The sequence below is a fragment of the Anabrus simplex genome, chromosome 5, assembly GCF_040414725.1.
Source record: "Anabrus simplex isolate iqAnaSimp1 chromosome 5, ASM4041472v1, whole genome shotgun sequence".
NCBI lineage: Eukaryota > Metazoa > Arthropoda > Insecta > Orthoptera > Tettigoniidae > Anabrus > Anabrus simplex.
Window position 1 is genome coordinate 298,462,720 of NC_090269.1, and position 24,346 is coordinate 298,487,065.

Here is a 24,346-nt window from a genome sequence, read left to right on the forward strand (position 1 = left end):
CGTGTCATCGTCTTGCGTCTGGGATTCTTCCGTGACCGCACAAATTACTCCCTCGCGTGATCCGATTCGAGGACACTGCCAGGCGGGGAGTTTGACTGGGGCGGTACATCTATCAAAGAATAACGCAGGTGTCCTAAGGCCAGCTCAGCGAGGACAGAAACCTCGCGTGGAGCAAAAGGGCAAAAGCTGGCTTGATCCCGATGTTCAGTACGCATAGGGACTGCGAAAGCACAGCAAATGGAAGTGTAGCGAGTACAGATCATAGATATCATGATCATAGGCATGGGACCTCTGTTTATATAGGAGTCGAACCACATGAATATGATTTTTCATTTAATAATCCCACAGGCACTGGTCAGGTTTTGAACCACGGCTATCTTAAGACGGCAGAGATAATATCACTCGAGTATGAGACCCCTTGATCTCAGAGATATGCAAATTATGAAGACGAAGACTTCAATTTGGAACATGGCTTTGTAAGGAAGTCAATCATGAGCAATAACTGGTGCAGAAAATTATGGAGAATTATGAAGCATTTATTAAACACACTTTACACAAATTAAACGCATAAGTTACATAAGTCCTTACATGTTATAATTCTCATGTTTAGGTCCGTATTGAAATGTACAATGAAGTCAAATAAATATTAAAGTTTATTTTTTCCACCTTTCCTTCTTTACGTCAACCAATTTCAACGTTAATAAAGAGGTAAGTGGTTTTACACACTTCGATTTCTCTTTAAAATCTCCTTTCATTCAAATTCATTCTTTAACATGTAAATCTCCTATGTAAGTTAACTACAATCAGGTACCTGATTAATCAACTTTCAGTTTGAGATTAAGGCTGAAGATGCCCATAATTAAAGGGCAAAACATGTCCCTGTAATTTTATTTAATTCAATATCTTTTTTATGTATTGAACAGGTGGAAAAAATAAACTTTAATATTTATTTGACTACATAAGTCCTGTCGTCTGTTTAATACACCAGTAGACTAGGTAGGCTACTATATGATACTGTGGGCAGCGCTGTCTACAGAGAGTGCAGAAGCTCTAATCTGATGCCTAGTGAAATCTTCTTTGGCCACAGATCTTGTAATGGAAGCAGTGAGCCAAAGTCCTGGTGAACATGTGCTGCATTGCAAAGTTAGGCTCCTTCCATTCATTTGAAATAAGGGTGGGTGTTAAGAGGAAGTCTTGAACAATGCTCACTGCTTGTTGTCCGTTTCTCTGATATGAGATTCATATGCTGCTATATTTTCTAAGTCGCTAATTTGTGCTAGCTCCCCGATAAAGAATTTGTCACGACAAAGAAGAATTGGAAAGAATATTCCTCCTGATAACCACAACTCTATTTACATGAACAAACTTTATTCAGTACTAGTTTTAGCCCTTTTTGGACCATCTTCAGTTTAATAGATAACATAAACGAAACCTTAAAAAACAAATTAGTACGGTATACATTAAAACTTATTGAACAAACATATAGTAAAACATGGTATTGGGGAAGTTAACATGATATCCATTTTAACACACAGTTCGTTAAAATTTAGTGTAACTTTGTATGAACATCATTGTTTGTTCTTGCTGATAAATATTAATACACTACATCTATGTATATGAAAATAATTAAAATTAGGATTAACAGACTTGCTTATGACTATTTGTAATACAGGGTGTGGCAGAAATACCTGATGAATTTCAAATGTAAATAACTCTGCAATGTAACAAGCCATTTAAAGATTTATTGCACAGTTGGCAGAGTAGTGTTTGCCATTTGCGTCACATGCACATACACACTAGGTTTTGTAAATAATGTCATCCAAATGCCGACCGTCTTGTTCGACGCACCACTGAAGCCTTTCCCTGAAGTTCTGCAGGACTTGCTTGGGCATGTCTTGTGGTATTGCCTCGATTTCTTCATGAATGGCAGCTTTCAGGTCATGTAGTGTTCACGGCTTACGTCGGAAGATGCGATCCTTCAAATATCCCCAGAGAAAGAAATCGCACAGGGCGAGGTCAGGGGAACGGGCTGGTCTTGGAACGTCACCCCATAAGGAGATGAGACATCCTGGAAACATTTCTCTGAGGAGACCCATCGACGCCCTGCCTGTGTGTGCAATGACACCATCTTGTTGGAACCACATAGCAGGATTCTCCAAGTCGGTGAGTGTCAGCTGAAGAAAGATGCGCAACAGCTGTACGTAACGATCCAATGTTACCGTTACAGTTCTGTCCTCCTCTTCAGAAAAGTAAGGACTTACAATTCCAAAATCAGTGACAGCGCACCAAACAGTAACACGCTCGCTGTGGAGAGGTCGCTCATCGATCTGGTGAGGACTGGTTGCGGACCAGTACCGAAAATTTTGTTTATTAACGTAGCCTGACAAACGAAAGTGCGCTTCATCACTTGCCAGGATACTGGTGTCAGCTGCTACAGCTTCCAGGATAGTCTTACAACATGCTCTGCAGTTGGCCCAATCATATTCACCGAGTTTCTGAACACCCACCAATTTGTACGGATGGAAATTCATGTCTGGGTATAAAATCCTCCTTACGACGGTGCGATCCGAGAGTCCCATAGCATGTGAATGCCTAAGCACCGAACGTTGAGGAGATTGCGCAACGGCGTGTCTTACCGCACGGACGGTCTCTGGTGTTAGGACGCTATGAGGACTACCACGCAGCTTTGTTTTCACACTCGAACCACTTTTTCGCAAACTGTTCACCCATAACAGAATGATGTTCCTGCTCGTAACTTTCTCATGTCGACCTAAGCCAAAGTGTCTGAGAAACAAACGATGTGTTGTGGTAACAGTGTCGGCATTTTTGAAATAAGTCTCCATAACCTATGTATTCACCATTCCACGCAATTCTAGCGACTGGCTGGCTGACCGACTAGTCCGGACGAGACGATGCAAGTGTTCTCCAAGACCAAGACCGCGTGCACCACGACAATATCACCTGTTTAAAAGCTGTGGCCAATACGACCTTTGGTTTGCTCCAATCTACCGTATGTAACATAAATGGCAAACTCTGCCCTTTTAAACTGTGCAACAAAATTGAATGGATGAAAACCATAACGGTATAAGTAGCATTTTGTTCATTCAGAGAAAAAGGCATTTAAACATCTTAACACTCGTATAAAGCGTGTTATCTGTAGTTATACCTCCCATCACTTGAGCGCAGAATATTACCACTATCACTTGTATCTTTTTGCTGGTGAAAGGATACATCCTCCCGGAGTTACATCCTGCACTTAACTATTTTTTTATTTTTATTTTTTAAATATCACTTATATCGTTATGGTTTTCATCCATTCAATTGTGAATGGCTTGTTGCGTTGCTGAGTTATTTACATCTAAAATTCGTCAGGGATTTCTGCTGCACCCTGTACAATGTAATACCTATGTCTATATTGACCCACAGTGAATATTAGTTTGACTGTCCATGTTCATTATCAAATCTGATGTAGCCTATATTAGTAAGTCTAAAACTATGACCAATCTAAGTACAATCAAATCACACTATGTTCATCTGACTTGTTCACAAAGATTATTTACTATAACAACAAATATCACCAAGTTGCTAAATGTAAAATATATGTCTTTCACTACCAAAAAGTTACTGGACATTTTTTTTACTGTTACAAACAGAACAGAAAAAAAAAAAGTAAAAAAATACTAGGGACCTGGAAAATTAGCATTTATTTGTTTCAAAATTAGCATCTATTTTTCCAAAATTATCATCTATTTACAAAGTTAAAATAATCGCAGGTATTATTAATTTTAATGATTCCAAGTTTTTGAAGTGCAATTATTGTCCTTGGTTCACACACAATACAAATTCATTGTTCAAACGAAAGCATTGTCAGTACTTCGGCATTGCTTTTTTCAAATTGCACCGTCTGTCTGTAACCACTGTGTTGTAATGAGACAACACGCGCTCGCTATCTACATTGTTCGTTGGGGTCCACAACAACTCAAGACAGTATTTAGCAAATATGCTGAACTCTTGTCTGAACTGTACATTTTTCACTTTCATCTGGGTTTGAATTGCATGTTTCAGAGAACAGTAACCAGACCAGATATAGTTTCGTGAGAGATCTGTTATTCAAAATTATATTTTTTTGATACAAAGCTTGAGAAATTGACACAAGATGCTTATGGTTGGGGTCTTTAGCTTTCAATGTGGCTAGCTAGCACTGTGAAGAATAAGCAGCTTTGACATATGTGTCTCTACATGCAGCCTGCTGTGGAGGAGTGAGCTTAATCCAAGCATCATTAGTTGCCGCAGAAAAATTCCCCTCACAAATGGAGGTAAAACTGGCATCTAGGATATGCAGTTTGGGGTAAAGGAGATGAGAGGTAGGTTACAGAAACTCTTCAGGTAAGTAAGGTCAACCAATCCAGCTGTATGACCTGTGACAAAAACCATGTGGGAGTGAAGCCTTCTCGGTCACTCAGATCAGTCAGGTACTTAATATCACAGTTGTTGATGTCTTTCATGTCAGATATCTTGAAAAATGTAACAATATCAGTAAAGTAAGCACTCAAATAGAAGACAGCCTGAAACGAGCTATTCCATCAGGTTATGACAGGTGCAGGTACAAGCTTTGCTTCCATTGAAGCACCATACTTTGATGTTAAGAATTGTAAATAGTTATATTTTTGCTTTCTTGTGTTCAAAAATGCAGACTTTACCATCGCAACCACATGATTTAAATCTGTCATCACTACGATTCAACTATTGCCAACCAAGCTGATGTTTCATAACACCGGGTCATGTACGGGTCACTGTCACTAAGAAACGCTAACTGCATCATATAGTACACTAACTGCACAGAATTTTTTGATCCAGCTGGGACTTGAAATATGATGATAAAAACACAACGGCCCATTTTATCTGTAGTTTCATCACAGAGTATGTTGATGTTCTTCCCCATTTGAGCTTCTGCAGTTCTTTTCTGGTGGTCAGATGCAACTTATAGAAAGGAAGAAAGACCTCAAATTATAACAACATAATTTAAAATTACTGGATCAATTGGGTATGGGTAAGATAGTTCAATATGGAAATTGCACTCAAATTCAGTTTCCTTTAATTTTAATTTTTCGAGTGGTTTTGATGTCATAATACCTAGACTGTACCTGATCAATGAAATAGAAACTTACCCGGCAAATATACTTCATGTAGAGTTCTCATACATGGCAGCTCTTCATTTGAAAACTCAGTAATCCAGGCTCTTAGCTCTTTGCTTCCCAGCTTTTCCAGAGGTATATTTGCTTTGGCAAATACTTCAACTGTGCGTTTCGAGAAGTTATCTCTGGAAATTTTTCGTCGTTTACAACTATCTGTGTAAGCACAGAAGATTGCTTTCTTTGAGACGTACTAGCAGTAGGGGTTGAACTTTCGCTTACCCACGCGTTTTTCAGATTTAACACGTTTCACAATGCTATCTTTTTTTTTCCACCCAACTCGGCAATTACAATACTCGCAAAACACTGTCGCTGAATGTGTGGCATATAAACCATCCTTTGCTTATTGCTGAGCAACGATCTCTCAACTTTCCACTCTTCACTAGTTTCAATTTTGAACATCAAGAAAACAACGCTGCATCTATCTTGTTATTTCCGTGACACTCTATTTACATTTCGATGATATCTGAAGTTAAAAACTTCATGGCCGTTCCGTATTGAGCTGAGAATCACAAAAGTAATTTAATATAATGGAATCCACCTTTTCAATACATACAAAGCTGTTGCACATAAATTATATTACAACATTTTAGTTGTTATAAAGGTACCGGTTTCGACATGCTTTCAATGTCATCATCAGCCTTACATAAAACCAAGCAAGAGAATAAATTTACATAAGCAACAATTCTAGGTAAAATTCGTATAATGACACATTTAAAATGGTTCATATAAAATATCTGAGGATTGCTCGCATTGGCGGCGTAATAGTCTTTTATTGTTTTGGTACATGAGTTGAGGCACTTTTTGTAAAGTTGTGCTTTGGTATGATAAAATTTTGTGAACACGTTAAAATCTTATTCATAAATAAATACGGCACTGAGGAATAATCTGAGCACTGTTGGTGGCATAGTCTTCTTATCTTAAAGTTGTGCTATGGGCATCGGAAGGTGGTTTTTAGTGTACATGTAGGTCCTAGGATGATATGTAGGACTGAGGTTCCTCAGTTCAAGCGGAATGTGAAACCTAGAGAAAACGGAGAGCTGATTTTAATGTGGAGTTCTGTAAAGGGCAAGTCAAATGAAGCATAGGTAGAGAGGGTTAAAGTGTGAGAACTCACCTTGCCGCAGCGTGCCAGGAAGCTTTCTCTGTGGAGAGGAATTGAGAACTGGAGCAGGTTTGCGGGTAGAGGTAGTTGGGAGAGGGGAGGAAAGGAAGGGAGGGGCTTGGAAAGGTAACTCCTACGGGGGAGGTGTTGGGGGCAGGTCTGGAGGGCTATGCAGTGGGGACGTATAGCAAGGTAGGGTGTTATGTAATGCGTGGAAGATCGAGCGCTTTCTCGTAAACTTAACATCTTTAATAATCGTAATAAGAAATTCGTAAAGAACCTTGGGTTTCTTGGAAATTTCATTTAAGTTTAAATTGGGGTTGAAAAACTGATCGAGGTGTATGAAGCAATTTTCGGTGACGTCTAGGAGAGGGCCTTTTCCTAATGTTCTGAGAATCTCCAAGTCGTGGTCTATGGTGGTAAAAGTATGTTTCGCATCATGCATATGTTGGCCCACTGCCGGAAACCTATTGTATCCGACAGCATTGACGTGTTTCACGTATCTAGTTGACCGCGCATTTAAAATTCCAATGTCAAAAACAAACTTAAAGAAAGAACTAGACACCATCCATTCCACTGTGAAATTCAATGGATATAACGACTGTTTCATAGAAAGAATAATAAATAAATTCAAGCATCGACTAAATACAGCGTTAGGAAAAGAAAATCCCAACCCTATCACATATTCTACCTTCACTTTCAACGAAAGCGTTTACAGTGTCACCAACATTTTTAAGAAGCATAATATCAAGATACTTTCGTACTAACAATAAGAATGTTGAAATAATACACAACTCTAACACAATAAACAAAAATAACACCTTCTTTAGGTCAGCGGTATACCGGTTTAGTTGCAATAACTGCAATTCCACGTACATAGGATAGACCGGACGAAAATCCAAAATCAGGTACATAGAACACGTCAATGCTATTAGATACAATAGGTTTTCGGCAGTGGGCCAACATATGCATGATGCGAAACATACTTTTACCACCATAGACCACGACTTGGAGATTCTCAGAATATTAGGAAAAGGCCTCCCTCCTAGACGTCACCGAAAATTGCTTCATACACCTCGATCAGTTTTTCAACCCCAATTTAAACTCAAATGTAATTTCCGAGAAACCCAAGGTTCTTTATGACTTTCTTATTACGATTATTAAAGATGTTAAGTTTACGAGAAAGCGTTCGATCTTCCACACATTACATAACACCCTACCTTGCTATACGTCCCCACCGCATAGCCCTCCAGACCTGCCCCCGTAGGAGTTTCCTTTCCAAGCCCCTCCCTTCCTTTCCTCCTCTCTCCCAACTACCTCTACCCGCAAACCTGCTCCAGTTGTCAATTCCTCTCCACAGAGTAAGCTTCCTGGCACGCTGCAGCAAGGTGAGTTCTCACACTTTAATCCTCTCTACCTATGCTTCATTTGACTTGCCCTTTACAGAACTCCACATTAAAATCAGCTCTCCGTTTTTCTCTAGGTTTCACATTCCGCTTGAACTGAGGAACCTCGGTCTTACACATCATTCTATGACCTACATGTACACTAAAAACCACCTTCTGACCCCCATAGCACAATTTTAAGATAAGAAGACTATGCCACCAACAGTGCTCAGATTATTCCTCAGTGCTCTATTTATTTACAAATAAAATTTTAACGTGTCCACAAAGTTTTATCATACCAAAGCAGAACTTTACAGAAAGTGCCTCAACTCATGTACCAAAATAATACAAGACTATTACGCCGCCAAAGTGTAGCAATTCTCAGATATTTTATATGAACCATTTTAAATCCGCCATTGTCCGGTCCCAAGTCCGGAATGAGAAAGGAGGAGGGTTTGCTGGTCTGGCACCCAGCTGTAAAATTGCCAACGCCGAGTGTTGGGCGGCGGGAAATAACCTGACTCCCTAAGGGGGCCAACGGCTTCGGGCGAATGAGCCCCTTTGGGTGGGGTGATGGTCTCCACAGTGGAGGAAATGCCACTGGAATCCATTATGCAACGTCTGTTCTCCAGGTTAGGGGCGGCTGCACAAGGCGTCTGTACTCCAGAGGAGCGGCCTCATTATCACCTCACTGGATCACATCCAGAGTTGTAATTCGGGACCTAGTCCCACACAGGTGACACCTTGACAGTCAACCATGGAAGGTCTTTTAAGGAATACTCCACCGGCTGAACCAAGAGTTCAGAGAAGGCAGCATTCGGATACGGTGGGCTGCCACCTGAAAGATACCGTGAAGTCGGAGGCACGGAAATACCCCAGTACTACATACACGAATGAGACAAAATCAAGAATCAAACCAAAGCAGATAACATACTTCTCTACACACAACATAAACTCACTCATGCAAACCGGTAAACTAAAAGTGATCACCGACATAATGGACCAACACAAAATTCTTATCATGGGATTACAGGAAATTAGAAACACTGACCAGGATGCCTTAGAATCTCAAGGGTACAGACTTTATAAAGGTATACCCGGGAAGAGAGTGATGAAGAATGTCCCACAATTTGGAACAGGATTTTTGGTCAGCCTTAAAATAATAAACTCAGTTCAAGAATTCAGATCGCAGTCTCCACGACTCTCAACGCTCACCTTAAAGGCATCTAATAAAATCTATACTATAATAAATGCCCATGCTCCCACTAATGATAAAAACAACTCCTCAAAAGACCAGGAGGAAACAGGAGAATTTTGGGACCTATTGGACCAGACCATAGATAACATCCCCAAACACCATATAAAATTATTAATAGGCGACTTCAACGCTCAACTAGGCAGAGAAAGAAAATACCGTGACATCATCGGAAAATGGCCAGCACACAAGAAAACAAATAAAAATGGAGAGAGACTAGTTGACCTGTGTAGAAACCATAATTTAATCTCAAAATCTACATGTTTTAAGAGGAAACCTCAAAAACTCAAAACATGGAAACACCCTGACTACACTAAAGGAGAATGGCAACTGGACCACGTCTGCATGGACAAATACCACCACAAAGAGATCTATAACGTCAAAGTCCTCCGAGGAATAGACACAGGTTCAGATCACTACGTAGTTAAAATTAAAATTAAACTCACTCCCCAGAGGAGACAACAAAAGCAAGCCCTTAAAACTAAAAGAAAAATAGATCCTACCCAGCTAATCAACAACAAAAATTACCAGAAAGCAACTGAAAAAATAAAAATCACAGACAAACTTGAAGACTTAGTACACAACCTTAAACAAATTGCAGAAGACCTAGCTCCAATTAAACCACGTAAAAAACACCAATGGTGGAACAGTGAATGTGATGAAACAGTGGAGAAAAGACATCAGGCATGGCTATTACATCAGTCCCAAAAGACAGAAATATCCTATCAAAAGCTAGTAAAACAGAGAAAAGAAACTACCCAAGTCTTAAGAAGAATAAAAAGACAACATCATAAGGACACCCTGCAGTTAATTGAAGAACAGTTCAGTAAAACTAAATCAAGGGACTACTACAAAACCTTCAGAAAGCAGCTCCAAAAATATGAACCCCCGACCCTACTGATGAAGGATGAAGATGGTAAGCTGGCCCATAACAATAAAGACAATGCAGAAATTCTGGCTAAACATTTCAACAAGCTTTTAAATTGTGAGGAACCTACAGAACTTCTTCATTTGGACACCAACACCCCGATAAAAACATCACCAGAAAACATCAATCCCCCCACAATAAAGGAAGTCTACCAAGCTCTGAATAAATTAAAAAACTACAAAGCGCCAGGAGAAGATCAGACCTTTGCGGAAATCTGGAAATATGCAGGAACCTCAGCAAAAGTTGCCCTCCATCAACAACTTGTCTCTATCTGGATTAAAGAAGAACTACCAGAACACTGGACAACAGCCCTCATTCATCCTCTGCACAAAAAAGGGGACAAAACCGACCCTAATAACTACAGGGGAATCTCTCTCCTAGACATAACATACAAAATATTTTCAATAATCATCCTTAATAGGATAAGTTTACAACTTGAGAAAGAACTAGGAGAATATCAAGGAGGTTTCAGACCCTGGAGGAGCTGTCCTGATCAGATCATGAGTCTTAAGTTGATAATGGACTATAACAGGAGAAGAAACAGAGATATGGTGATAACATTTGTAGATTTCAAGAAAGCTTATGATTGCATCCATAGAGAATCTCTGTTTAAAATTTTAAGACACCTTGGACTACACCCCAAATTAATAAACATGATAAAATTGACTCTCACCAATACCAAGTCAAAAGTGAAGTTTAGGGGTGAAACATCAGAGACATTTGAAATTAAAACTGGACTACGGCAGGGAGATGGGCTCTCACCACTATTATTTAACTGTGCTCTAGAAATGGTAATGAGGGAATGGTTTAGAAAATGTCCCCCCAAAATAATGATTGGCCGAAAAATCAAAACAAATTGCCTGGGTTTTGCTGACGATTTAGCATTACTAGCAGTGGACATAAAAGAAGCAAAAACCCAGATATCAGAACTTCAAAACATTGCAAATAAAATTGGCCTCAAAATATCATTTGAAAAAACAGAAATTATGCCCCAAAAACCAACACAGCTAAAAGAAGTCACCATAAATGGTAATAAAATCAAAATAGTAACTCAGTTTAAATATCTTGGAGAAGTAATAACACATAACTTAAATGAAAAAATCTCAATCCAAGTAAGAACAAATAGATTAGCTAAAGCACAAAAATTAACATGGGATATCTACAAAAAGAAATGTCTATCAATAAATACAAAAATAAAACACTACAACACAGTTATAAAACCGGAAGCTACATATGCAGCAGAAACACTCTTTTACCTGAATAAACAATCAAAGACTGACAGACTTCAGAAAATTGAAAGGAGGATTGGAAGAACCTGTATCAACAAAAAATATCAGAAAGATGGACAGTGGCGGTTAATACCTAACAAAGTCGTGTACAAAGAGCTAGAACCCATTACAGATACTATGCGTAAGAGGAGACTGGGATTCTTTGGACATATCATGAGGATGCAGGACTCGAGACTTCTGAAACAACTAGTACAACACAATCTCGTCTCAAAAAATACCACAACAGGATGTAAATGGATCAGAGAAGTAAGAGAGGATCTGAAGGAAATAGGCCTTACAACAGAAGACACCAAAAATAAGATAAAATTGAATACAAAACTCAAGAATACAAACCTCCGCTTTACCCTTACACAAAACAAACCAACAACACGCACATTTTCAACTGAGGAAAGGGCACGAAGATCGGAGCGTCTGAAGAAGTACTGGGAGGACCGCAAAGCCCGAACAATCCCTTCAAAGAGACCTGAACGACGGACTGACTAAAGTGATCCTATGTGGTCATAAAAGAAGAAGAAGAAGAAGAACCATTTTAAATGTGTCATTATATGAATTTTACCTAGTATTGTTGCTATATGTAAATTTATTCTCCTGCTTGGTTTTACGTAAGGCTGATGATGACACTGAAAACATGTCGAAACCAGTACCTTTATAATAATTGGAATGTTGTTATATAATTTATGTGCAACAGCTTAGTATGTATTGAAAAGGTGGATTCCATTATATTAAATTACTTTTGTGATTTCGATAATAATCGATGCAGATCTTATTCCCCTTGCTATCCCCATTGTAAATATCGATTAAAGTCAGCAAGCAGTAATGAATTGGCTACTTTTCTTCATCGATCGGAACGGTCGAAAGTTTTATGCATCATATTTGGAGTATTTCTGACGATTTTGCCGAAATATGTTGTTTTTGCCATTAAAGTAGCATATTTTTGCAGAATTTGCACCAAAATTGCATATTCATACCAATTTTGCATTTTGGGTCACAATTTGCATTTTGTCGCACTTCTATTTATGCGTAAAAATTGTTTTATTCCACATTAGAATTACCGTAGGCTTGGATTCAGTAAAAGATTCAAAAATTTGCATTTATCGCAAATGCAATTTTTTTTTGTCCTTAAAAATTACTAAAACAGTGTTTAATACTATTGAATAGCTGACTTTTTATACAATGAAAGGGGACCTCTTTCAATTCCAACTGTCATATAAATAGCCAAAGTTGTATGAGAGAATTCTTTTTTTTTTTGCTAGTTGCTTTACGTTGCACCGACACAGATAGGTCTTACGGCGACGAGGGGACAGGGAAGGGCTAGGAGTGGGAAGGAAGCGGCCGTGGCCTTAATGAAGGTACAGCCCCAGCATTTGCCTGGTGTGAAAATGGGAAACCACGGAAAACCATTTTCAGGGCTGCCGACAGTGGGGTTCGAACCTACTATCGAGAGAATTCTAATAAATGAGGAATGTATCTTGAGTAAAGTAGAGTAGATGTCTGTGAGAATATAGAAAAGAAAATATTTAATTAATAAAATGAGAAAACAGTTTACCCACTAACCAGTTTAAAATTAGCCTCTTAATCTCTCGGAGCACCTGTAGGGAGTGTTACATGTAAATTGTTCGTTGGTGTCATATCTGCCGCTCGCTTCCATGTGAAACGGAAGGGGGAAGGGGTCAGATGACTTAAGGATGGGAGGAACATGTAGATGGAGAACATGGAGAGGGGACTGTGGCTGTTTGTTACTTTGCGTGGCGTGCTTCTTTGAATATATCGCAGAAATGGAAGGAATAACAGAATAAAATTGTACGTTAGCCTTCTCTGGTTGCTTCGTTGAAATTATGTTCAGAATCAACATAGTGATCCATTCTTATGAAGCAATCTTCCAAAGTATTGAGCATGTTGCCCTTTTGCATGACTTTTAAAACTTTAAGGTCTTGTTCAATACTCAACAAGACCTTCAAGTTTCTTTCTAATTCTTCATCTTGATAGTCTTTATATTTCTGCGTGTTCTTTTTATTCTTACACATCACAGTAATGCCCAGTTGATCTTTTGTTACAGGGTTGATGTCAAGAAGGGTATCCGGCTACAAAACTGGGCTATACCACGTTTAATGTCGACCTCAGATTATTGGCAAAAGCATGTTTATAAACATCACATGACCTAATAGCCCAAATTAAGTATTATTTTGTCATTTAGTGGTCATGAAAGTCTACATATTAAAATAAATTCATGTCAGTCAGCTTACTCTGTCATCATGTAAGAACGGTTAAAAACCACATAATAAAACTTGGTAAATGAACCACGGCAGGGTCAGATAACATACCAAAATTTAACCACAATGTTTTTCCAAAATATGAAACGAACACACCTAAACCTTCTCACTGTTATTGGATTTTGGCGCATGAGCAAACAGTAAATAAGTTAAATTTAATTTAATTCATTTGTTGTGAGTTAACACATCAATAGGATGAAGTTTTAAGAAATCCCTCCAGAAAGCTGAGAAAACAAGAACACCGGTAAAATAGATCAAGGAAAGATTAAAAGCAGTCCCCGGCTATGTCAATGAACCACTGTCACTTTAAATAATAAATAATAATGTTATTTGCTTTACGTCCCACTAACTACTTTTTCGGTTTTTGGAGACGCCGAGGTGCCGGAATTTTGTCCCGTAGGAGTTCTTTTACGTGCCAGTAAATCTACAGACACGACGCTGATGTATTAGAGCACCTTCAAATACCACCGAACTGAGCCAAGATCGAACCTGCCAAGTTAGGGTCAGAAGGCCAGCGCCTCAACCGTCTGAGCCACTCAGCCTGGCACTGTCACTTTCAGGAACAATCAAGATTTAACTGATATCATTCTCAGTAATTTGTGTGCAGGTAGTTGTGTACACTTCCCAAACATTTAGCCAAACAATGAGGAATGCACCACTTTGTGAAATTCTAGCCGACTGCTTAACTTCTGCATACAAGCTTTATCTCAATAGTATGTATGCGTGTGTAGGGCGGAGGAAAAGCGGTGTTCCAGTAATACTATGTCTGAATCTACTTCTCCCTAAACTTCGTGAAAGTACTGTGTATAAAATTAATAATAATGCTTTGGTTTTACATCCCACTAATCATTACTTTTTTCAAAGATACAGTACTGATGCATCAGAATTTTATTCCGTGGAAGTTCTTTTATATGCTAGTGTATCTACCAGAACATGATCTATCCGAGTACCTTCAAATTCCACCAGACTTTTTTTTTTTTTTTTTGCTATTTGCTTTACGTTGCACCGACACAGATAGGTCTTACGGCGACGATGGGATAGGAAAGGCCTAGGAATGGGAAGGAAGCGGCCGTGGCCTTAATTAAGGTACAGCCCCAGCATTTGCCTGGTGTGAAAATGGGAAACCACGGAAAACCACCTTCAGAGCTGCCGACAGTGGGGTTCGAACCCACTATCTCCCGATTACTGGGCACTGGCCGCACTTAAGCGACTGCAGCTATCGAGCTCGGTAATTCCACCGGACTAAGCCAGTGTCAAAGTCAGTACCCTCTACTGCCTGAACCACTCATCTCGGCCTCATAAATTACTGGCCTCTGTGAGTTTGTAACAAAGTCTGCAAAAGTGCCATTAGGATCAGTTGATTGTTACATAAAGGATTCACCAAATAAAAACTATTTACCTTGGGGAGCATAAGCATCTGCAGTTCTCACAACATAGATGCTCTACAATGCAAGGATTGGCTGGTTTTCAAATTGCTTCCACAATCTCCCACCTGCTCTCATCCCAAGTTATTTTTATTTATGTACACCAAGACAAGACAGGACATAAAAAGAACCAAATTGTGTAGGCTACTATTTTAGGCATCTATATTCAACCTGAATACAAAGAATGCGATATATTATATCTCATTAATGAAGGTCTCGGTAAGACTAACCGGGATGAATTGGTAATTGTTGCAGGAGATCTTAACTGTCGCATAGATGTTATGTCCCACAAATCGGAAATGGTGCTCGACTTCTTACAAGCAGAAGGTTTGACATTAATAAACAAACGACAAGAGAAAACTTATATCTGTCCCAACGGAAGCAGCACAATAGACCTGGTGTTGTCTAATCTACACTCTGTTCAGTCTGTCAACCAGACGATTCTCAACAGAATTGAGAGGAAACATCTACCAGTAGCAACGACCTTCCTACTTAATCAGAAACATATTACCCCTCGTAACATAACCTCCAGATCCAGGGTATTGGACACGGACCTCATGATTTCAGATAAAGAACGAGTCATTTCAATTAACAATCTATTACGAGATGGTCACATTAATATAGCGACAAAAGAAATGGAGACTATTATTCACAATGCAACAACGATAGTTAAAGCTGACAGGAAGGCAAAGCCATGGTTCGATACTACCTGCTATAGAACTCTACAGGAGGTTTTACACTATCTTCATGTTGTTAGATATTCCCCAACAGATGTTACTCTTCATGATTATGCTGAGAGACGAAAGGAATATAAGAATCTCATTAAACTCAAAAAGGCAGAGTACTATGAGAAAATAGGTAAGGAACAAATTGAAAACGCTAAAAGTCAACCATACAGTGTACTCAGACCAAGAATACCGAAATTCCCTCGAGACATTCCGATGGAAAACTGGGTTGAACACTTCTCCAAGGTCCTCCGACCTAACGATACAAGACCTGCTAAGAGATTTGACAAGATATTGGAATTTGATAACTCACTCCTGTTCACACAAGGCGAAGTAAAAGATATAATCGACAAGCTGAATATGAAGAAACCTTGCGGGCCAGATAACATTTACAATGAACACAAAGAGTGCGGCTCCTATTCTTCTGGAATCGTGGACACTTCTGTTCAATGACGATAGGGTTGCATTCCGGATCATTGGAGAACCTCTACTCTAAAGCTCTTGTACAAAGGGAAAGGGGATCCTTGTGAGCCTGATGCTTACAGGGGTATCGCCTTGGAATGTACTCTTTTGAAACTGTTAACCAAACTTATAACAGGAAGGCTAAAATCTCTAGTAGAAAGTTTTCTTCCTGAGGAGCAATTTGGCTTCAGAAAAGGTCGATCGGCTATTCATGCAATTCAGTGTTTACAAAATGATATTCACGAGGCTCTCCGGTTTAAAAGAGGGAAGTTGATTATGGTGTTTGTGGACTACACTAAGGCTTTCAACTCAATTAACGGAGTAAAACTGATGGATAAATTGACAAATTTATTGGGTGAGAACAATCCTTTAGTTCGTATAATTAATAACATTTTGGCAGAAAACAGACTTCAAATTAACGACTCTGTATCCATATCTACAGGAATTGATCAGACAATTGGGGTATTACAAGGGGATCCCTTGAGTCCTATATTATTCAACATTGCGACCCATGATGTGGTGAAAGCAATTAAGACGAATACTGCAAGAGCATTATCGAAAAAAAAAAAAAAAAGCAGAGATATGGAGTGACTTTTACTCTACCAACACTATGATCAGCAGAGAATGGTCTGTTTCCAACTACGAGTTACGTCATCTTGTTACTAGATTTGCGGTACATGGTTTTCACCATAAAGTTTGCCGCACAACCAAGTTTCATGCACCTACCGTGAATTGTGCGTGCTCTCTCTGTGATAATACTTGTGATCGTTACCATCTGGATAAGTGCCCGAAGAGGAAATCTTTGAAAGAATTATGCGACTAGTTATTTATTGTAACATATGGCCATTCATCTTTGTCTACGCTATACTCCAGGAGCCAATAAGAATGACAGGACCAGATCTGAGATTGCATTAGGAATTTGTTGCACTGTTGTGGAATTTATCTACGGATTGCAGAAAGGAATATAGGATGTCAACTAAACTGTTAAAGAACTGGCTATGGGAGATGTAGAAAGACACAAGCAGAGAATCTTTGACTTGCCAGAATGTTACAGTGGAGCTCATGGGCATACTGTAAACTGCAACATTAAAAGTACCCCCTCGAACACTTTAAAAGAAACTGGGAAGAAATTACATAAGTCATTTCTACATCAGAAAGCTGGCTAAATGCTCTGCATTTAAAATTGTAAATAAGTAGTCTGGTAGAGGTGTAGGCCATACTAAAATTCTGATTATCTTACTCATTTCTTAACTTTATTCCATAGGCACTAGTAATTTTAAATGTAGTCGTATTTTGGCGTAAGTCAAGTAAGGGTCCTTCATGCTAGTTGCTCAACCTGCAGTATATGCATATCACTGTGGCACGCCAGAATGTGATTGTCTTTAATTGATAGTTCTTAGATGCTCCGCTGTCTTTCGTCGTTTGTTCAGATGTTCAGCCTGAAGCGCTCACATTGGCTTTCTTCCTTGCAACTGCACAATCCCAGAACCATGGTTATGGTACACCTTTTCTTTATTAGTTTGTGTATGTAATGGCCACGACAGAAATCCATTGGTCTAATACATTAGGGGTGTTTAGCAGAGTACCTCTCAAAGGGAGCAAGCCCCCACATAGCGAGGTTCTGTTTCATGTCAGCCATTAGACCACATTCTTTTATGCAGCTGCTTTTATTCAATGGTCTGTAGATGGCCTAGCTAGTGACAAAAAACCATTCAATCTAACACTCAAGAGGGTGTTAGCCGAGAGCCTCTTGAAGGGAGTAAGCCTCTGCTCGTGTTGGCCAATCGCCCACATTGTTTAGGATATTTTCTTCTGTGATAATTGGTAATGAAATTACGCTGTTTTATGGGGAGTGACATCATATAGCATTAAATTCCTCCCAATGGCAGTGGTAGTGGCTGCAAAAAATATGGAGAATTATGCACAATTATTGATCTTCGGTTATAAAAATAAATATACTTCTTTGGGCAGACTGTTTGTTGGGTCCTTGGTATTCACAATGAACACGTCTCCTCCAGAAGTAATACAAGGTAAGATTACTTTTTGCTATGTCATTCATGCTGAGGGAACCTCTACTTCTATCCCTATTTTTGAGCTGCAGTACTTTCTGTAATTAAAATAGTATTAGCTACATTTCCCATGTGATGTGGCACATGCAAGCAAACAGCAGAATACCTTATGATAAATAAATCCAGTAGACAATGCAGCTCTTTTTTGATCTGTAGACCCTATTGTAGGTACAGCATGTAGAGTAAACACATGGGCCTATAGGCTATTTTATCATGTCTATGTCCGGCTCTATGGCCAAGTGGTTAGCGTGCTGGCCCTTGCTCACAGGGGTCCCGAGTTCGATTCCCGGCAGGGTCGGGAATTTTAACCATAACTGGTTAATTTCGCTGGCATGGGGGCTGGGTGTATGTGTCGTCTTCATCATCATTTCATCCTCATTATAGCGCGCAGGTCGCATACGAGCATCAAATCAAAAGACCTGCACCTGGCGAGCCGAACAAGTCCTCGGACACTCCCGGTAGGAAAAGCCATACGCCATTTCATTTTTCATGTCTATTATTCTGAGCAATGAAAGCGTTAATCCCAACAAAATATGCTTAATATGCAGCAATCAAAGCAAAATTCCAGTATTAAAAAAAATGAATTAGTACTGTAGCTACTGTACTCAAAGATTTCTAAATGTATACCGGTAAGCTATTTAAGGAACGAGGATATTATACATAATACATGTTTTGAAGAAATAAAACTACCGAACAGTTATGCTTTTTAGAATTTAAACATTCACATACTTACTATAACCGACTGCAAATGATTGCTTGTAACAATCGTTCGATCATGAATGGATTACTGTCATGTTTATTTTCCTTCCTCATATTCTAGATATACGCCTGTAGGTATAAAACGAATAAATTTCTCAGAACAAAGTTTTCACTGTCACGCTCCATAACCACCTGTTCTCATTACAGCTCTTTATTCTATACAACTGAACACAATACAGACGAGATATCCTCACTCCTCACACCTGTGGTGTTTAAAATACCGCAACCACCTGCTTATACGCATATCAACAACCCATGCGCAGCAAATAAGATCACCTTCAATAATTTTACCTTTATCAATTCAGCAAGCAATATTTCTCAGTCCTGGAGGACAGTTGCATGTCATAATTGCATTTCACATGCAATATGTGTCTTCAGCTGTCCTATTCTTTCTACACCATGGTTGGATCAACATTGTACTCATGCACGAACCGCAAGTGACAAATACAACACATGCAAAGCATGCTCTTCTTGCGGCCATGTTACAATCGAATTTGGTCGTATATCGAACGTTGCATATCGTGAGGCGCTCGGTATTTGTCATTTCCTACATCAATGCTTCCATCTGTTGGATACGAAACCCTACTCGTTCTGCCAAATAAGGGAAAGGAGGTGGTGCGTCAAGATTCCCTGCCAAGTGGGCGTTGAATATCTGAGTTTTACACAATTTTGGAGGAAAGCTCGAAATATGTCCTACTCCAACAGTGAGTTGTAGCAAGAGAGTAATTTGTTCTCTTTCATACTGATTGATTTGTGTTGCATTTCCTGTGAAATGATTTTACAGTCAATTAAGCCGGTAGAGGGGCATGAACTAATTCATATTGTGCTTGATTCTGTTACACCCAGGACCAGATTAACATGCAGGTAGATAAGGCAGGTTATAAGGGTTTGAAATTTGGGAGTAGTAAGTACTTCATGACTAATAAAGTGTTGGGAATTGGTAAAATAGGTGTGCAGATTTTAAGGATTTTCATCTCATATGATGGACAGTGGAACAGTGGTTATCAGAACTTCTTCATAACTTAGCATACAAAAGTTCTGTAATTATCGAGGAATAAATAGTATCCTTTGGTAGAGTAAAGGAAAAAGGCGATGTCAGAATGTCATTAATACTGTCAATCTTTCTTTCCAGAATACATATATGCAACCCTTCCCAAAACACAGCGAGGACAGCCTATTGTCCTTGGAGGAGATCCGAAAGGCAAAAACTTCCTGTACACAAATGGAAATAGCGTGATCATTAGAAATATTGAGGTAGGAATTTATATAATATGCTAACAGGCATAATAAATTATATTAAAGGATCATCTCTTAGACATATCCCAGGTTCAGCATACATTTTCATGAGTAGAAGATCATTCTTTCGTTGCATTGGCTTGCAGCTAGTGCTACTCTAAAGCACAACTTTAATGATCCAAATGTCTAATTGATGATTAAGCTAAAAGAAGGAGAAAAGTATGGATAACCTGTACCTTCTATTAGAGGTTGACAACTTTGAACTATTACACAAGTTTATTTGTATAGAAAATGTCCAGAGGAAAGCAGTATGATTTTTTCTGGGTGATTGCTGACAAAATAATAGTGTTATGAAAATGTAATTTTGGGCTAGAAAGATTGAGGAGACGAACAGCTCAGCTAAGCTGTATGTATGTTTTGAGCTGTCAACTGAGAGATGGAGTAGAATGGGGTTTTTCAAAGAAGGAGAGATTATAGTATGAAGGTAAAGTTAGAATTCTTCTTCTTGCTATTTGCTTTACCTCGCACCGACACAGATATGTCTTATGGCGACGATGGGATAGGAAAGGCCTAGGAATGGGAAGGAAGCAGCCGTGGCCTTAATTAAGGTACAGCCCCAGCCTGGTGTGAAAATGGGAAACCATGGAAAAACCATATTCAGGGCTGCCGACAGTGGGGCTCGAACCCACGATCTCCCGATTACTGGATACTGGCCGCACTTAAGCGACTATAGCTATCGAGCTCAGTAAGTTAGAATTCAAGATGACAAATTGAGGTAAATCTTAGCTTATAGGAAGGGGAGTTATGGATTTGAATAATTCACCAAAGGAGATGTTCGATAAGTTTCCAAATTCTTTGATATCGTTTGAGAAAGGACTAGGTAAACAACTGATAGGGAATCTGTCACCTGGGGATATATGCAGGGTAGTGATGATTGATTGATTGATTGATTGATGTCATAACATGATATGCAACTCATTAGGCCTATCCTAAAGAGGTTGGCTGGCAATAGGATCAGATGGAGATGCTTTGTTGATGCCTTATCTTCCACAAGGAACTACAGGAATTAAGTCAAGTAAGTCAAACACAAATCACACTGAATGGATAGAGGAGGGCAGGATTGTAATTGACGGAGTTTTCTTGCTTGTCGCTTGATGTCTGCGGCGTTCTCTTTCAAACAAGTTGACAGTGGTGGATGTAGTGTTCCGCCACAGTGAACGATCCACAGCACATTCTTCCCATGTCTGTATATCTATATCAGTTGTCTTCATGATGTGTTTCAGCTGGTCCTTAAAACGCTTAAGAGGGGCTCCATGAGGTCTTCTGCCAGAGCTAAGTTTACCATAAAGAATTTGGCAGGGAAGCCTGGTATCACCCATGTGGTGAACATGGCCTAACCATATCAGTTGATGAGTGATCATTGTTGCTTCAATGCTATTTAGCTGCGATTTGTCGAGAACTGCCATGTTGGTCACATAGTCCTCCCATTTAATATTCAAGATGAATCTCAGTTTCTGTTGGTGGAAGCGCTCAAGTTTTTTGATATCATGGTGATAGTGTCCAAGTTTAACAGCCATACAGCAGCGTGGAAATGACAACAGCTAGTACACCATGAGTTTGGTATGCAGTTTTAGTTCATTATTCATGAAGACTCTATGCATTAACCGTCCGAATGCTGCATGAGCAGCCCCAATTCTTTTATCAACGTCTTGTTCGCAGGTACACTGTTTAGACAAGATGCTTCCAAAATATGAAAAGTGATCAACCTGTTCCAGTGTTGTGTCTAAGATGGAGATACTGAACTCAGGAAGAGTTAATCTTGGGGCAGGTTGTGCAAGTACCTTCTTCCCCCCCCCCGCATTAATGGCAAGACCAAAGCGAGCACATGCAGTTTTGTAGTTCTGCAGGTGTTAGAGCAGGAGAGGCGGTGTCATCGGCATACTGCAGTTTTGTCACCCAGGTAACCAGAGTACGTCTTTGTGTGCGAAGTCTTGCCAGATTGAAAAGGCCTCCATAAAAACGAAATTTAATATCCATGTCTAAGTTGTTTGCAGATGATTCATGCAGCATGTACAGTGCAAAGAGTGTAGGAGCAAGCACACAGCCTTGTTTCATTCCATGAGTGGTTGGAAATGAATCTGATACTGAGTTACCATGAAGAACATGTCCAGACATGCCATCATGTAGAGCTTGAACCAGTTCCACATAACATTCAAGACATCCAAAATGTCTCAATACTTTCCACATAACAGATCTTGGTACTGAATCAAAGGCTTTTTCCAGATCATTGAAAACTAAATACAGAGGCTGCTGTTGCTCTCTTCATTTTTCCTGGAGTTGTCTAGCACAGAAGATCATATCTGTTGTGCATCTGGGGGTTCGGAAACCACATTGAGACTCAGGCAAAATCCTCTCTGAGATAACTCGGAGCTGGTTTAATAGAATCCTTGCGAGAATTTTACGTGCAATTGACAAAAGCGATATACCAGGGTAGTTTCCACATACACTACGATCGCCTTTCTTGAAGATAGTGATGATGGTATCATTCTTCAAGTCGTCAGTACTTTTTGAGTTTTCCAAATCAAGAGTATGAGTTTGAAAAGTCTAGTCTTCAAGAGTATACCTCCATTTTGCATCAGTTCATGAGTTATGTTATCAGGACCAGGAGCCTTTCTTGATTTTAGTTGATTGAGTGGTTTGGTGAAGTCTCTGTATGTAGGTGGAACTGCCATCCATGGTTGTTGGGACTGCTGAGAGACATTATGAAGAAAGTTCTCAGCAACATCAGAAACACGATTTAGAAGTGCAGAGAAATGTTCCAATGCTCTAAAATGTCTCCATTATCATTTAAAATGGTGGAGTTGTCAGCAGTCTTCAATGACCCCATTGAAGATCGAATTGGACCAGCATAGAAGTTTTGCAGGTCACGGGCATCAGGTAGTCTTTGTAGTTCTTCAGCTTTTTGTTGCCACCAGTTATTCTTGATTTCCCTAATTTGTGCCTGACATTTTCCTTTAAGTTCCGAGAAATGTGATTTCTTCACAATGGAAGACTGATCTTGAAGATTGAATAGATGGGCTTCCCGTTTGGCATTGATCATTTAATTTCTTCATTATTTTCATCGAACCAGTCCTGTCTTTTTTCCCCTCACAAAACGAATTGTTTCCTTAGCTAACTCAGTAATGACCTTCTGAAGCATGGCCCATTCCCGATTTGTACTATCACTGCTGACTGGATGACTAGCCAGTTTGAGATTGCATTTCTGTAATCTGTAGCAGTGGATTCAATTTGAAGTTTAGAAGTATCAGATTTCTTTCTGGGCAGGTTGTAGGTGGATCTTTTTGGTTTGCAACAGATTGAGATTCTCAACCGGCAAAAAAAGAACTTATGATCTGTCCAGCAGTCATCGACGTTTCTTGCGGTCCTTTAACAAGGACGTCTTTATCACATTGCCTGCTGGTGATATAGTCAAGGATGTGCCAGTGCTTTGAACGAGGATGCATTCAAGTGGTCTTGTAGCGATTAGACAGGTGGAACTGAGTAATGAAGAGTTCATGTTCAGCACATAAACCAAGGAGCAGTAGACCATTGGCATTACAGTTGCCAAGTCCATGTTTTCCCATCGCATTGACCCATAATTGGGTGATCTTTACCAACTTTGGTGTTGAAATTGCCAAGCAGTAAGAGTTTGTCTCTTTGGTCTTTAGCTTTTACATCAGCATCCATGGTAGGAGCATATGCGGAGATGAGTATCATATATTTGGATCCAGAGAGTGGGATTTGGAGAGTAATAATTCTTTCACTAACAGCGGTTGGAGTTAGCTGATAATCATTCACCAATGTGGTCTTCACAACAAATCCCACACCATGAAAAATATTTAAGCCTAATGAAACTTTATGAAAAATGTCTGTATTTTGTTGAAATAGGACTAACTTTAAATATATTTTGTTTATTTAGGACACTTAATGAAGAGCTGCACATTTAGTATGCAGGCCTTTATCACACTTGACACACACAGTTCGTGACCTCTTCCTTTGTTGCGGAGAGCTACATACAACGTTCAGTCTCTCTAATTTACCTGACAAAAGTTTAGGCATAGATATCAAGGATAATTTAATAAAAAACCACCTATTCAATACTTTCCACGTTTAGTGTGGTTATTATCTACATGATTTTATGTAGACTTATTTGGTCAGGTACATGTTTCACCCATTATTTTGGGCATCTTCAGCCTGTAAACAACCTT

General features: G+C 39.3%; 2 protein-coding genes across 3 annotated transcripts in view; one reads left to right on the forward strand and one right to left on the reverse strand.

Annotated features, from left to right (window-relative positions):
• CycJ (Cyclin J) overlaps positions 1–19,351 on the reverse strand; it is a 122,618-nt gene extending 103,267 nt beyond the window's left edge. Inside the window, exon 1 of one of the 2 annotated variants that reach the window (XM_067147457.2) lies at positions 19,155–19,351. The gene's annotated coding sequence lies outside the window, so the exon portion shown is untranslated. The remainder of the gene's footprint in view (positions 1–19,154) is intronic. The other variant, XM_067147456.2, reaches the window with a different exon arrangement.
• Positions 19,352–19,420: 69 nt separating this feature from the next.
• flr (actin-interacting protein 1 flr) overlaps positions 19,421–24,346 on the forward strand; it is a 306,602-nt gene continuing 301,676 nt past the window's right edge. The window contains exons 1-2 of the mRNA XM_067147455.2: positions 19,421–19,567; positions 19,996–20,117. Of these exons, the coding sequence (XP_067003556.1) occupies positions 19,552–19,567; positions 19,996–20,117 (138 nt within the window). The 5' untranslated portion in view covers positions 19,421–19,551. The remainder of the gene's footprint in view (positions 19,568–19,995; positions 20,118–24,346) is intronic.